The sequence below is a fragment of the Alligator mississippiensis genome, chromosome 9, assembly GCF_030867095.1.
Source record: "Alligator mississippiensis isolate rAllMis1 chromosome 9, rAllMis1, whole genome shotgun sequence".
In the NCBI taxonomy this organism is placed as follows: domain Eukaryota; kingdom Metazoa; phylum Chordata; order Crocodylia; family Alligatoridae; genus Alligator; species Alligator mississippiensis.
The window spans coordinates 44,733,033-44,746,672 of record NC_081832.1 but is presented as its reverse complement, the minus strand read 5'-3'; the positions used below and the strand labels follow the sequence as shown (position 1 = coordinate 44,746,672).

Below are 13,640 nucleotides of genomic sequence, written 5' to 3'. Positions count from 1 at the left end.
TCAGGTTGGCAGATGGCTCCCTCATCCCCCGCAGAAGGGAGCCTCCAACCACCACACCCATTGCTGCTTCTTACAGGTAGTTGTCTTGATCCTTCCCACCTTGGTGAGGTCTGGCCTGTCTTCTTCCACCAATGCAATGTGCTCCTCCCTCTGCTGCTATGGCTGCATATCTGTTCTCCAGATGAACCACTGCTGTCAGCAAGCAAAAATCTTCACCTCCACCAGAAGTCACAAGCCTCAAGCTTCTACCCTCTTGGGTGTCCATGTTCTCTCTTTTCTAGCACTGTCTGGCATTTCCTCCACAGTCCCAGTGATCTCCTCCAAGATAGGATCGATTAACACCTTATGGCAGAGGATGCTTTGGAGTCTTTCCATATCCTCTTGCCTGTTCCTTGAGAGAGACCACCAAGAGGCACCGCTTGCGCTGCAGGTACTCTCCCACCTGGACGTCACTGGAAGGAACCTGTAAGCTGCAGTCCCCACAGTGCCAAACCTGGACCTGGGTGGAAGCATTGATGATGAGCGGCTTGCCTGGACAGAAGCCTCACAGGTGCAAGCAGTGGCTCTGGCATTGCAATGTCCTCCAGCCATTTCCCTGGGTCTCTTAATATGCCTTCTCACTCTTACTGCTCTTCTTCCAAGTACACCTTCCCTAGTGAACTCGCCTGGAAGCTGGTCTGTTTATTGTTCTTTGACTGCAAACATCTATTTCTTTTTTTTCTTGCTTCCTCACACCAAGCTGTAAGACTTGAGGCTTGCCCTGGGGGGTGGGGGTGGGGGGGGCACAGACTGGCTTAGGACCTGTTATGCAAACTGCTTATCCTGTTTGTAGCCTCTGTTTGTTTGCTGGCTTCCTGGTCACTGGCTAACATGCTTCTCTTCCGCGCCCCTCCCCCCCGCCCTCTTTGGAGCTGGTCCGGCCTGGCCACAGTGCCATGCCCCACTGGGTGCAGAAATCTCATGGTGGGGGAGGGGGTATGTTGTCTTCCTCATTCCCCCCCCCCAAGTGTTGCCTGCATACCCTTTCCCCACCCCATAGACTTAACTGGAGAGAGCAGCTCTCTACCACACTGCCTGGCTGTGACATGCATGTGGCACCCCCTGTGTCCTGCTCTCCCCAAGCCCCAAACTGCCTCTTGTGGGCTAGAACGCTGCCAGCTTGTAAGGGGAAACCCACTATTTCCTAGACTTTTCTCCTTTTAAAAGGGAAAATCCATGACTTTCTGCAGCAAATGGAAAACATGGATCCCTGGTGATCTCTAGGAATAGCCAACTTAGTTTCATAGTTGGTAGGGTCGGAAGGGACCTGAGTAGATCATCAGGTCTGACCCCCTGCCACGGCAGGAAAGAGTACTGGGGTCAAACGACCCCAGCAAGGTGTTCGTCTAACCTCCTCTTAAAGACCTGCAGGGTAGGAGCCAGCACCACTTCTCTTGGAAGTTGGTTCCAGATCCTAGCCGCCCTGACTGTGAAGTAGTGCCTCCTGATGTCTAGTCTGAATCTACCCTCTGCCAGCTTGTGACCGTTATTTCTAGTCACTCCTGGTGGCGCTCGGGGGGACAAGGGACTCCCCCAATGCCTGCTGGTCCCCCCTGACTAGTTTGTAAACAGCCACTAGATCCCCCCTCAGCCTTCTCTTGTGGAGGCTGAACAGGTTCAGGTCCTATAGCCTCTCCTTGTAGAGCCTGCCCTGCTGCCCCCTGATCATGCGGGTGATCTTCCTCTGGACCCTCTCCATGTTGTCCACATCCCTCCTGAAGTGCGGCACCCAGAACTGGACGCAGTACTCCAACTGCGGCCTGACCAGCATTGCATAGAGGGGGAGGATCACCTCCTTGGAGCTGCTTGAGATGCATCTGTGGATGCATGACAGGGTGCAGTTTGCCTTCCTGACTGCGTCCCCACACTACCGGCCCATGTTCACTTTGGCATCAATAATGACTCCAAGATCCTTTTCTGCCTCTGCACTGACGAGAAGGGAGTTCCCCAGCCTGTAAGTATGCTGCTGGTTCTTCCTCCCCACGTGCAGTACCTTGTTTTTGTCAGTGTTGAAACCCATCCTGTTCTCTTCCGCCCACCCTTGTAACCTGTCTAGCTCTGATTGCAGCCTATTCCTCCCTTCTAACGTGCCCACTTCCCCCCACATCTTAGTGTCATCTGCAAATTCGAACAGGATGCTTTTCACCCCCTCGTCCAAGTAGCTGATGAATTTACCAAAAGCAAGTTAGGCTTCACCAGTTTATTTTTCTTCTATTCTAAAGTAACAGGCTCTGGATAAGGGGCGATCCTTGGATGCGATACACTTTAGCAAGGCTTCTGACGCTGTCTCCCACAGCATTCTCATTAATAAGCTAAGGAAGTACAGACTACATGCAGGTACCAGTAGGGTTCATACTGATTGGATCATCATATTTGCCAAGTAGTAATTAATGGCCAATGTCTGATTAGGAGGAGGTATCAAGTGGGGATCCCCAGGGGTCTGGTCTGTCTGTGGGTCCAGTGTTTAATACCTTAATAGTTTGGATTATGGGATTGAGTGCATGCTTAGCAAATTTGTGGATGGCACAAAGTTGAGTGAGACTGCGGACGTTCTGTAGGGTAGGGCTAGGATTCAGAATTGCATGGATACACTGGAGAAATGGTCCTTGTTCAGTTAGATTAAATTAAACAAGAACAAGTGCAAAGTCTTGCACTTGAGCATGTAATTAGTCTGTCCCAAATACAGACTGGGAAATGGTTCCTCTACCAAAGTAAGACCAATCTGTTAGCAAAGACGGCTAAAATTACTAAATGAAAGACTAGAGGAAAGCACCTGGGTCCTGATATATGCAGCCCTTCCTAGTTATGGCTGCTATCTGTATCTCCTGAAGAATATGAACACTTATAGATGATCTGAGCCAGGTTTAGATCAAAGGTGAAACTTCAAGTGTTTGACACGGTCAGAAATACTGTGAAAAGCATACTTCTGTTAGAAGTTTAAATACAGCCAGATCTGCTTGGTTTAAAGAAGATCTCTTTTTAAAAATTAGCTTTTGGTTATATGCACACAGTATTGCCAAGATTGCTGAACTACTCCAGTTTGTCTGGATGTCAGAGTAGGTTGAAGTATGAAACAACTATATTTGAAGACTGAGAGAAACCCCAAAGGGAAAGGGCAGCATGTTTGTCTGATTTAAAATACACTTTAACTTACGTTACTATGTTTCAGGAAATGGACCTGTTACCTGTTTGATTTCAATTTTAAACAGTGTTAACAGGTTAGTGCCACCTATATTTCATGCAGACTGGAACAAAGTACTATACAAAAAAAGTTATAATTCTGTGCGTGATTTATTTCTTTGATTATAAACACGTGAGCAGTGGAGACTACTGTACTTGGTTGAAGAAGCAGCACTAGTTGAGTCATTAAGTAATGAAAAGTAAATAGCCAAAGTTTAAAATCTAACGAGTAAGTACATTAGCAGCAGGAAACCTGGAAAAGAACTAGGAGGTAGTCTGGCTCACCAGAGATTAGAAGGAGTAACTAAATATAAGGATGCCATAGAGAAGCCAACTGACTACTTTAATCTGGTCAAAAGTTGGAGAGATTTATTACCTAAAGTGGGAAATTCTGTATTGGGAATTAGTGCTGAAACAACTAAAGCATAAGTAACCAGAACTGGTTTGTATACTTCAGAGATGAAGTAGATGAGTTGTTAACAAACCATATGATGTGTTCACTTAAAATAGTCACTGTTTGGGGGACTAGAATGTGTGAGGTGTTTTTGTTTTTTCTTAGCATTCACAGATACTACTAAGAAATAAAGATGTGTGCCATGTAAATTGATTGAGGTTTTAACTAAAATAAAACTATAAAACCTATAAGTTAGTTTGGGGACTAATCAATATGGTTTCTGCAAAGGAAAGTTCTTTCTTCCTAGTTAACCCTATGAGCATGCACCAAAATATTATTTGAAAATTCAGTCTCTTAAAGATATTAAGTTATTTTGCTGTGAGAAGCGAAATACTGGAATGGGTTAGAAATTGGTGAGGACTCAAACTGAGGATGAATATTGTTTGGGGTGGGGGGTTAACTCAGGAAAAATGTTAACCCTGGTATACCTTGAGATTCCATAAAAGTGTTTTATATTAATTTGTGATCTACAAAAGTAGTTCTAGAAAGAATGAGGTGGCATAACTTACAGTTGATTAGTCTTCTCAAATCCTGCCAACCTGAAGAACTATAGAAAGCTCTGACCAAAGCTATCTGAATGTGCATCACCATGGCAGATGAGTCTGCCAAAAGTGAAGTAGTACACAGGGGGAAAGAACTCTTAATTGTACACATTGCTGTATACTGAATTAATGGGCAAACTATAGTGGGAGCAGAAGGGGTTTGGGCATCACCGTAGGCATCTGGGCTGCTTACAGATGTTAAAAATAAATACATGCTTTACTAGAAAAAGCAGTACATTGGTTCTACCTGGCTTTGCAGCATCCATATAGATTGGGTGTTTCAGCGGGGCTTTTCAGTGCTGTTATCTAAAGCTGATTCTGATTCCATCAGTTACTGGAAAAAAGCACCGAAACCCCACTGAAGTGCCTGATCTGTATAGATGTTGGATGAACCAGATCCAAATAACGTGTTGCCTCTTCTGGATTTGTGCTGGGCTCGGCTTGGGAGCATGCCGAGTTTAAAGTGCTGTTTTTTCTTTCTTTTTTTAATGTCTGTGAACAGCCCTGAATGCAAGCCCCAGATGATGTGCAGTTAAGGGGGGGGGGAAGTAGTATTAAATCCCTAGAGAAAGGGGTGAAAGATAGTGAAAGGATTAAATCTACTGTGTAAGTAATATTGGTAGCATCAGTCCAACACTAAGTGGTATGACCTCATTTTAGAATACTGCATTCCATTCAGGTCACACTAGCTTAAAAAAAAACCTCAGAAAAAAAGCTGGGGGGGGAGAGCAGTGCAGGGAAAGTGAGTAGTTAGACGCCTACAAAAACTTCCTTGTAGAGATTTGAAAAAAGTACACTTCAGAAAGAGGTTAAAAATAGGTCTTGCATCCAATAAATGGAGCAAAGAGAATGGAATGGGCATTGCCTTTCACTTCTATTAATAGAAGAACAAGGAGACATTAAGTTAAATTGAAATATGGCTCATTTAAAACTGTTGAGAAGAAAATGATTTTTCACTTAATGCAGAGTGTCCGTAGAACTTCTTGCCAAAAGACATTGAGGCTGATGAGCTTAGTACGATGCAGAAAGGACTGCTAAGGTAGGAATAATGTCCACAGTTTACGTGAGTAGAGAGTCTTTGGCATTGATAAACTTTCACATCATACAACATAAGCCAGCCTCTGCTGACAAGGGTTCTATCTGCCTGTAAGGAAACTTGTTTTCTTTACCAAAACTACCTGCTGCAGGGTTCTTCTTGCTTGCTTTTCTGAAATATTTGGTTCTGGCTGCTGTCAAACTATGTACTGGATCAGTGGTATTGTTTCTAGAGCAAGTATGACCACACCTAGGCTTCAGACTTCTATAACTGCCTGTACAGATACTGTTTGGGGCTGAAATTCTCTCCAGGCAAAGCCATTATTTCTCGAATTGCCTTGTTTGTTGTCAGTTACTGCTTTAGTCTAGTTCAAGGCTTTTGTCCTCTTCCATGCTCCCCTTCCACATTTCCCCAGCATAGTCTGTTCAACAAAAAATCAGCTGGTACTCTTTCTCCTTAGAGAGATCATGGGTATCATAACCCAATAGCTAACTGATTTAATAGACTGATAACAAGATGTTTGAGGAAAAATGAATGCTTACTTATCCCAAAACAAGAAGTTTGACCTATTCAGAGATCCCAGATCAGCAGGAGTTTATCCATTTGGTAAACTTGTTCCTTCCTAGAACAGTTGCTCTAGAAACCAGGAACTGTAGTTCAAAATAAGGCACTCTTATGAAAATGGAATTAACTCTTGCTTGTACAAGTACCTCATGCTCTGTTATCTTTGCCCAACTCTCCTTGCCTAAGCCAAATGAAAGCATTTAGCTCAGAAATATGAGATCACTTGTCTTTTCACTCTAGCCTTTGAAGCTGTTATTTTTTTCACTTGTGCTAAGGTTAACATGCAAAATCCATACCCTTCTCCTTTGGTACATTTAGTAGAGCATGAGACAGACAGTAAATACTGTGTATTTTAATAACCCCCTCCTTAAAAATATTTAAAATCCCAAAACGCAGTGAAATAAACTTCAGATAGTCTGAATAGGACAATTCTTATTTTAACTTTACACTCGAAAGCTGAATTCACAATTGCTTAAGGTTTCCTAAGCATTTCTACTATCAAATAAGTTCCACTGCTAGTGGCACTTACATGAGCACAAGCAGGGAAAATACTGAATACCTATTAATGCTTCTAAATGTTGTCACTTAACTTGGCTTCTTCAGAGCAGGCCTCATGTGTACTGGGGCTCCTTACATTCACCGTGTCAGTAGAGCAGAACTGGTAGTAACAGTAATTGGACTACTCAGAGGGGGCAGAAAGTAGCTTGTGTGTACTGTGCTAATCTAGAATGGCAATGTGACATGAAAGACAAGATGGCAGCAGTATACAAACATGCATCTTCATACTTACCCAGCTTCTGTCAAAACATAGTATATTCAGTGTCAGAGTAGTAAAAAATCACCTGCCAAAGATTATTTTTAGAATAGTACCTATGTTTGCTTCTCTGATGTATAAAAAGAGCCTGAAAGCCTTAAGAGATGTTTTTTTCTTCTGTTTTTTCCCCTATCTCAGACATGTCAGAAATGTCAGTTTTTTGGTCAGGTCATCCCTGGCTTTGCTGGGGGATGGCCTACTGCATGTTTTAGTTGTGCCAAATCTTGGAAAATAGGTCATGTTTAAAAAGTTGTGTAAATCTATTCTCAATATTTTATACTTGCCATAAACAAGGAGATTGTACTACTTCCTAAATATGAGGGGGGGTTTTCCAGTGCATGTGAACTCAGAGTGGAATTAACCGTCCCATTAGCAAGTACTACCTGTCTTTCAGATCTAGTTAGGATCAAACTTCTCAAACATTGAAATTTAAATTTAATTAGTGTTTAAAATTGGTTAAACATGGATTTGAGCATGTGAGCTTAAAAACCTATCAATTGTTTTACTTCTGTTTTTTGGGTTTTCTTTTTTATTCTTGTTATCCACTTTCGTTAGTTCTCTTGTTGTTATGGTCTTCTAGGTTAATTGGGACCTGGAATTTCAAATGTAAATACAGAAACTTCCTTCTGAGAGAGAATTTGGATAATACTTATCCAGAAGATTATTGCATGACATCTGTTTTGCTTTGCTTTTTTTTTTAAAGGTGATCTGACATTATTGTTGGATAACTTCTCTAGTGGCTTCCAGCTAGCATGCATGATAATATTCAAATTTAAGTGGTGTAATCCTACAAAGCTGTCTGCCTCTTTATGTGGCAGTAATGTTGCTGTTTAAAGTCACTTTGATAAATTAAATTATGTGGAGTTTACCATTTGCTAATGCTAATGTATCTTTCATTTTAGTTAAAAAATCCTTCTAAATTTCAAGGAATAAAATAGGAATCAAGTAGATTTTATTTCCTACAGGTACCTACAGCTGCACTTAAATTCTAATGCAGTGTTTTTCTCTCCCTAGTACTTTTGTCCATCTGTTCTCTGTTGTGTGATCCCAATCCAGATGATCCTTTAGTGCCTGAGATTGCACGGATCTACAAAACAGATAGAGAAAAGTGAGTATGGAAGCCAAAAATTGTTAAATTTTTAGCTTTTTCTTAAGACCTCCAATTTGGTCCCCAAGGTTTAAACCCTTGTGATTTTTATAATTGAGGTGGCAATTTTCTCATGGTAACTGTTAGTAAAGCTCACAGAGGGATGAGGAGGGAACAGCATTCATGGAAAAACTTCCCAGAACATTTTCTGCATACTTAGAACTGCTAAGCAGTTGTACATAGTGCATTTCCTTACTGGGAGACCACTTTTTGAAGGTTTTAGTTTGCAGGGCTAGTGTTCCCATTCTTTTATAGCAGGGGTGGGCAAAATTGCTGATCCATATAGGAGCCAGACTCCATTTCCCAGCTGCCCCTGCCTAGAGATGGCTTGGGCCAGTCTCCACGGAGACCCCAGCTGCTCCTGCCAGGGGAAGCTCAAGCTAGGATTACCATGGAGACCAGCATTGGCTGCACTGGCAGCGCAGGGGGTTGCTCTGGAGCCACTGGGAACTTGGGATGAAGGCAGCTTGCTCCGGAGCCAGGGCAGAGCTGCGGTCTGTAGTGTGCATGCTCCAGGCGGGGGCGTGCAAGCAGGGGATTGCGGCTCTACTCTGGCTCCTTGCAGTAGTGACAGCCTGGTCTGGAGCTGGGACAAAGCTGCAATCCCCTGCTTGCACACCCCTGCCTGGAGTGTGCAAGCTACAGAACTCAGCTTTGCCATGGCTCCAGAGGAAGCTGCCCCCATCCCAAGTTCCCAGGGGCTCCGGGGCAGCCCGTTGCGCTGCTCTGCCATGCATGTTGCTGGCGGCTCAGGCTTGTCTCCATGGCGACCCCAGCTTGAGATTTCCCGCGGGGTGCAGCTGGAGTCTCTGTGGAGACCAACCCAAGTCATGAGGGCAGGGACTGCTGGGAAATAGAGTTCCTGGCTGACCGGATCCAGCTTGCAGGCCAGACTTGCCCGCCCCTGTGTTACATAGTCTTGCGTTTCCCAAACTATGGAGATGTGCATGGTGTGGGAAAGAGGCGGCATGTGTGAATCATAAGGCAATTGGCAGTACCTCTTACTTCAGCTGCCCTCATGCCACCCTTCACCACCAGTTGCCACTTGTGAGAGGAAATGGTGAAGGAAGCATTGGTCAGGTACAAGTGCACCTGACTTTACCATCATGGGGCATAAGTGTTCAAAGTAGAAAAACACTGCTGTAGGTTAACACCCCTGATATGCCTCACATGATCCCCTGTGCATTCTCCCAACTGATTTGCTGGGTGCATGAGTCATGAACTTGTTTTATTTGGATTCTGAGACAAAATCATACCCTTAATTTTGTTAAACGTATTGTGCATCAAAATGTGTATGCATTTTTGCAATATTAATTTAAATTACATTGGCAATACTTTAAAATGTGTATGTGCCTTAATTCTGCATAGCTAATTAAAGGAGAAATGGCTAAATTCTACCACAGTGGTATCTAGACCAGTGGCTCTCAGCTTCTTTAGATTCAAGGCATCCCTCATGAGACTTGAGGACCCCCTCTAATTTTTATGAATTGAGTGGCATCCCATTTTAAAACACTAATTTATTTAATTAGAGGGCTTACCTCTTTGCAGAGGGAGCAGGCAGTCGGGGTAGATGAGCATCTAGGCAAGGAGAACCTGAGTCTGCCCTTATTTGATTATCTCCTCACTTCCTGTGGCATCCTTCAAAGGATCTCATGGCACCCCAAGGTGCCCCAGCATTCTGGTTGGGAATCACTGGTCTAGACAGAGGAAATAGTTGCACAAAGTAAGCAAAAATATCCGTGATTTAATGCACTTTTAAGACGCAAAGGAAGGAAAATAAATTGTAAAGAGATGTGTGGAAGACTTGCAAGCTTTTATGAAGCATATTGTAAAATGTTTGCACTGATGCAAATGTTTAAACTAACCTTAATGTTTAAACAAAGAGAGCTGTTTCTGAGCAATTTAATGACTATTGGAAACTAATTCCCACTGTTGGATTGATCTGTAGGTTTCTAACTTGTGACCAAATAAATTCAGGACAATACTTCTGTACATCTTGTGAGTAGGGAAGAAAGTGAAACAATTTAGACGCTTGTTTCCATATATTTACTTGATTTCTAGAAATTCAGGAGTAGTTCTGGGGAAATTGAATGCATCTTGTCTGCAGGCCAGAGCTGCCTGATTCAGTAGTCAGCAATATGGGCAAGAAATATAGTTGTAAATCATGATGGATCCTCAGAGTGAATGTAGGTAGGTCATATTCTTGGAATATGAATCTTGTACTATAAACAAAGCTGCTTTTTTTTGTCTTTTTTTCAAACCATCTAAATCAGTGGTGCTCAACCCTTCCAACCCAGTGGACTGGATGAGTTGTGCAGGGGTGGTCCATGGGGTCAGTCCACATGTGGGGCCATATCATCTTGCTTACAGGGTAGCTCTGTACTTATATCAACATGGCAGCAGCCAACAGCTCCCTGATGCTACTGGGTCTCCCCAAAGGTTCAGAAACTTGGCAGCAGGGGGCAGTGGCAACATTAGTTGGCAGGCTCTCAGAGTCGTTAATGCTGCTGCTGCTGCTCTCCTGCTAAACTTACAGATCTGAGCGGAGCCCGTGGTTAATCTGGCAGCTTCCCTGGGGCTGGATCCAGCCTATAGGCCATAGGTTGAGAGCACCACTGATCTAAAAAGTAAAGCAAGCATGTATCATCATCCTAAGTACTGCAGCTTATGTTGCAAAGAAGTGGTCTTACAAGTTGTATTGACATTCTGCATCATAAAGTTAGTTGAAGGTCCCTTGGGGTAATTTAAAGCATTCTGCCTTGTTGTCACAAATATGAAATATGCTGTTAATTCTGGACAAGTGAGACTATGGGACTTGCTATTTGGATCATGTTAAACCCAAACATTATGTTGATGTCATGATTTTTTCCTAAGATAGTGTCCTGAAACTTCTCTGAAAGTTATCTTTCTACACCAGCAGATGTTCTGCTTATAGAAACCAATGGGTTTGGGCACATAAGGAGCTTGGTGTTTCTTAGGATGCCAGAACTTTTCATGGCTAAAACCTGTACCTGCCCTCTTACTGCATCAGAATAATCATTCCTAACAGTTGAAGCCAAAATACAACTTTTCAGATTGCTTTGTTAGTGTTCTGAATCTGGCAGCATCTTGCATATCAACATATACATGAAGTTATTTCTACTTCCCTTATTTTTGATGATTGCTGGGGAGAAAGGAAGTACAAAACAAGTTTTGTTTTCTTCTCTAAACACAAACTTAAGAATACCATGGGTTTTAAAATATGCATTATGAGACTTTCATGAAGATATAGTGGGTAGAAAATGTGTAAGTTTCAGAACATCCTTGTTTCAAGTATACACTATCCTTTAGTTCCCCAAAGACCTTTTTAGACCCTGTTCAGCAGTTTTAGCTCTATTCAAAATTTACCATTTCTCTCTGCCTTTGCTTTGTGTGTGGCATCTAACTTGTTCATCAGATTTGACTGAAGCATCAAATGTTGCTGTAGAGAATTTGGATTAAGTGCCAGGTGTTGAGCTGTAGTTAAAAATTGACTTTGTATGTGATGTGCTAAGCAAAACCTCTTTTTATACACATACAGGTACAACAGAATAGCTCGGGAATGGACTCAGAAGTATGCGATGTAATTAAAGAAATTATTGGATAACCTCTACAAATAAAGATAGGGGAACTCTGAAAGAGAGAAAGTCCTTTTGATTTCCATTTGACTGCTTTCTATGAGCCCACGCCTCATCTTCCCCTGTGCACATGTTTACCTGATACAGCAGTGCTGCGTGTTGTACATACTTGGAACAACAAAATAGAAATACTGTATTCCCCGTACCAACATTGACTCCTAGCAAAGAAGTGTGTGTGTGAAAAGCCAGTTCTTCAATCATAACTTAGTTGTGAGCCTAAAAGCATTCCTTTTTATTGCTCAGTTTAAATCAGTGCGTCAGTGGGGAAGACTAGTGGATTTCATGTACTCCTAGGGGTAGTTTCACTTCCCTGTGGCAGGATTTTTTTTATTTTTTTAAGTGGAATCCTTTTAAACTCATAACAGTTATGAAAAGCAAGGTGAAGAACTTGAAGCTGTTTCTGTATTCATTTTATTCTGAAGGACCTACATCTTAGGTAAATGCTATGACCAACAAGATTAAACTGTACCCACATCCTGTGTTTAAGGTCTAAGTTTAACTGGTCATCGTTTAAATGGATTGGAGCTATTAGTGCATCAAGTGGATGTTGATTTGTTTCAACTCTTCTCTTCCCTTCCTCATACTTTTTTGGTTTGTATGTGGTTTCTCAGTTAATACATAGCTAATAGCTCTTTATTTTTTTTCTTAAGTTTTTTTTAACTGCTTAGGTCTTTCTGGATGTAAGGGTAAAAATTCATTTGACAGAAAACTTGTGTATATTTAAAGACCCAACTGCTCCCCTGGAGCTTGTACGTTAAAAAATGATTAATCTGTGTAATAAACTGATTACTACAGTCATTACATATAACTTTGTGTGAATAGGCTTTTAATTTTAAGAACTCTTTGTTACAGGCTAAAGCTAATGGTGGATTGTCCCTTAAACTTCTGCGTGCATGAACAGTTGCATTTCAGAATCATGAAGCAGTTTGGTTCATATCTCAAAAGGCTATGCATCTGAACAAGATAAAATATAAGCTTAAAGCACTTATGTGAAATCAGGATGTGTAGTGTGCCAGGAACTTGACTGTTAAAACCAAATAAGCAGTTTACTTTAATGAGAATCTGAGCAACATTTTACCAAGCCTGATGGTATTATTCCCACTTGCATGGGACTTAACACAATGCATATGTACTGTAGGTAAGTGAAACCTTACTTATGTAACTAAAGTAATGGATGTAAAAGGGTAAAAATTACCAAACACACATCAGCACAAACTTTCATAAACTTTTCATGAAATGTAGCTTTTACATGATTACTTTGCACTAAACATTTGCAAATGTTCATACTGTTTTAAATTGTACTTGTATGTGTCTTTTGAACAGTCTTCACTTAAATCTCTAGTGAAAATGTTGTTTGAAAATTTTCTTTGTAAACAAGTGTATTTTGCCCACACCATTCATGTGAAGTAGGTGAGTCTGCAGGTTTATCTCCTTTAGTATGATTGTAAAGAGAGCCATCAACAATGAAGGAGAGGCTGTAGCCTCCAGCCACAAGGATCTGTCCCGTCCATTTTCATATTCATCTTTACACTCTTGCACAAGTGCGGAATAAATGTCCACTGCTTTTAGTCTAAATTTGTTCCACTTGTTTCATCTCTCAAATGTTCTTATTTATGCATTTCTTAATATAAATCTTAGCAAACTTCTGAGGTTTTCTGCATAGCAAGTAAAAATTGCATATACAAACAGGTCTTGGTAACCAGCACATACATTGCTGTTTAAACTTGGCAGACTTGCTTTTCTTATAACTACCATGTAGGGAGGAAGCAGTGTGTTCTGCTGAAAGTGGCCCTGAAACAGTGGAGCAGAGTTTCACTTGCAAAGAACTGTATGACAATATCTTGGACAGGTGACAATGATAGAATACCAAAAACATTTTGGAAAAAGTACGTGTGATTATGCAAAGTTACTATTGTACTGAAATATCAAACGAGAACTATATAATTACGTAATTGCCCAACTGTTTATGGGACAGCATTACTGACTCAAACCAGGCAGTAGGCCAGTGAATTCATTCCTCAGATTCACCTACCAACTGAAGTGTGGCTTGTTTACTCATCAGTAAGACACTGCCACATACAACTGGAAACAAATAACTTATGCTTCAGTGGTGAGTTTTAGGTACAGGAGGCCAGAAAGCTATAGAAATCTAACTCCAAACTTGTCCTGGTCTGTGGGAATGTCTAACAAGCCTGACCAAGCCTTTAA

General features: G+C 41.7%; 1 protein-coding gene across 3 annotated transcripts in view; it reads left to right on the top strand.

The window, feature by feature from the left end:
* The window catches only part of UBE2D2 (ubiquitin conjugating enzyme E2 D2), a 56,216-nt gene extending 43,976 nt beyond the window's left edge, over positions 1–12,240 (top strand). For all 3 annotated transcript variants that reach the window (XM_006267525.4, XM_019487118.2, XM_019487117.2), the window contains 2 exons: positions 7,644–7,737; positions 11,336–12,240. In XM_006267525.4, the coding sequence (XP_006267587.1) occupies positions 7,644–7,737; positions 11,336–11,381 (140 nt within the window). In that variant the 3' untranslated portion in view covers positions 11,382–12,240. The remainder of the gene's footprint in view (positions 1–7,643; positions 7,738–11,335) is intronic.
* Positions 12,241–13,640: the final 1,400 nt, after the last annotated feature.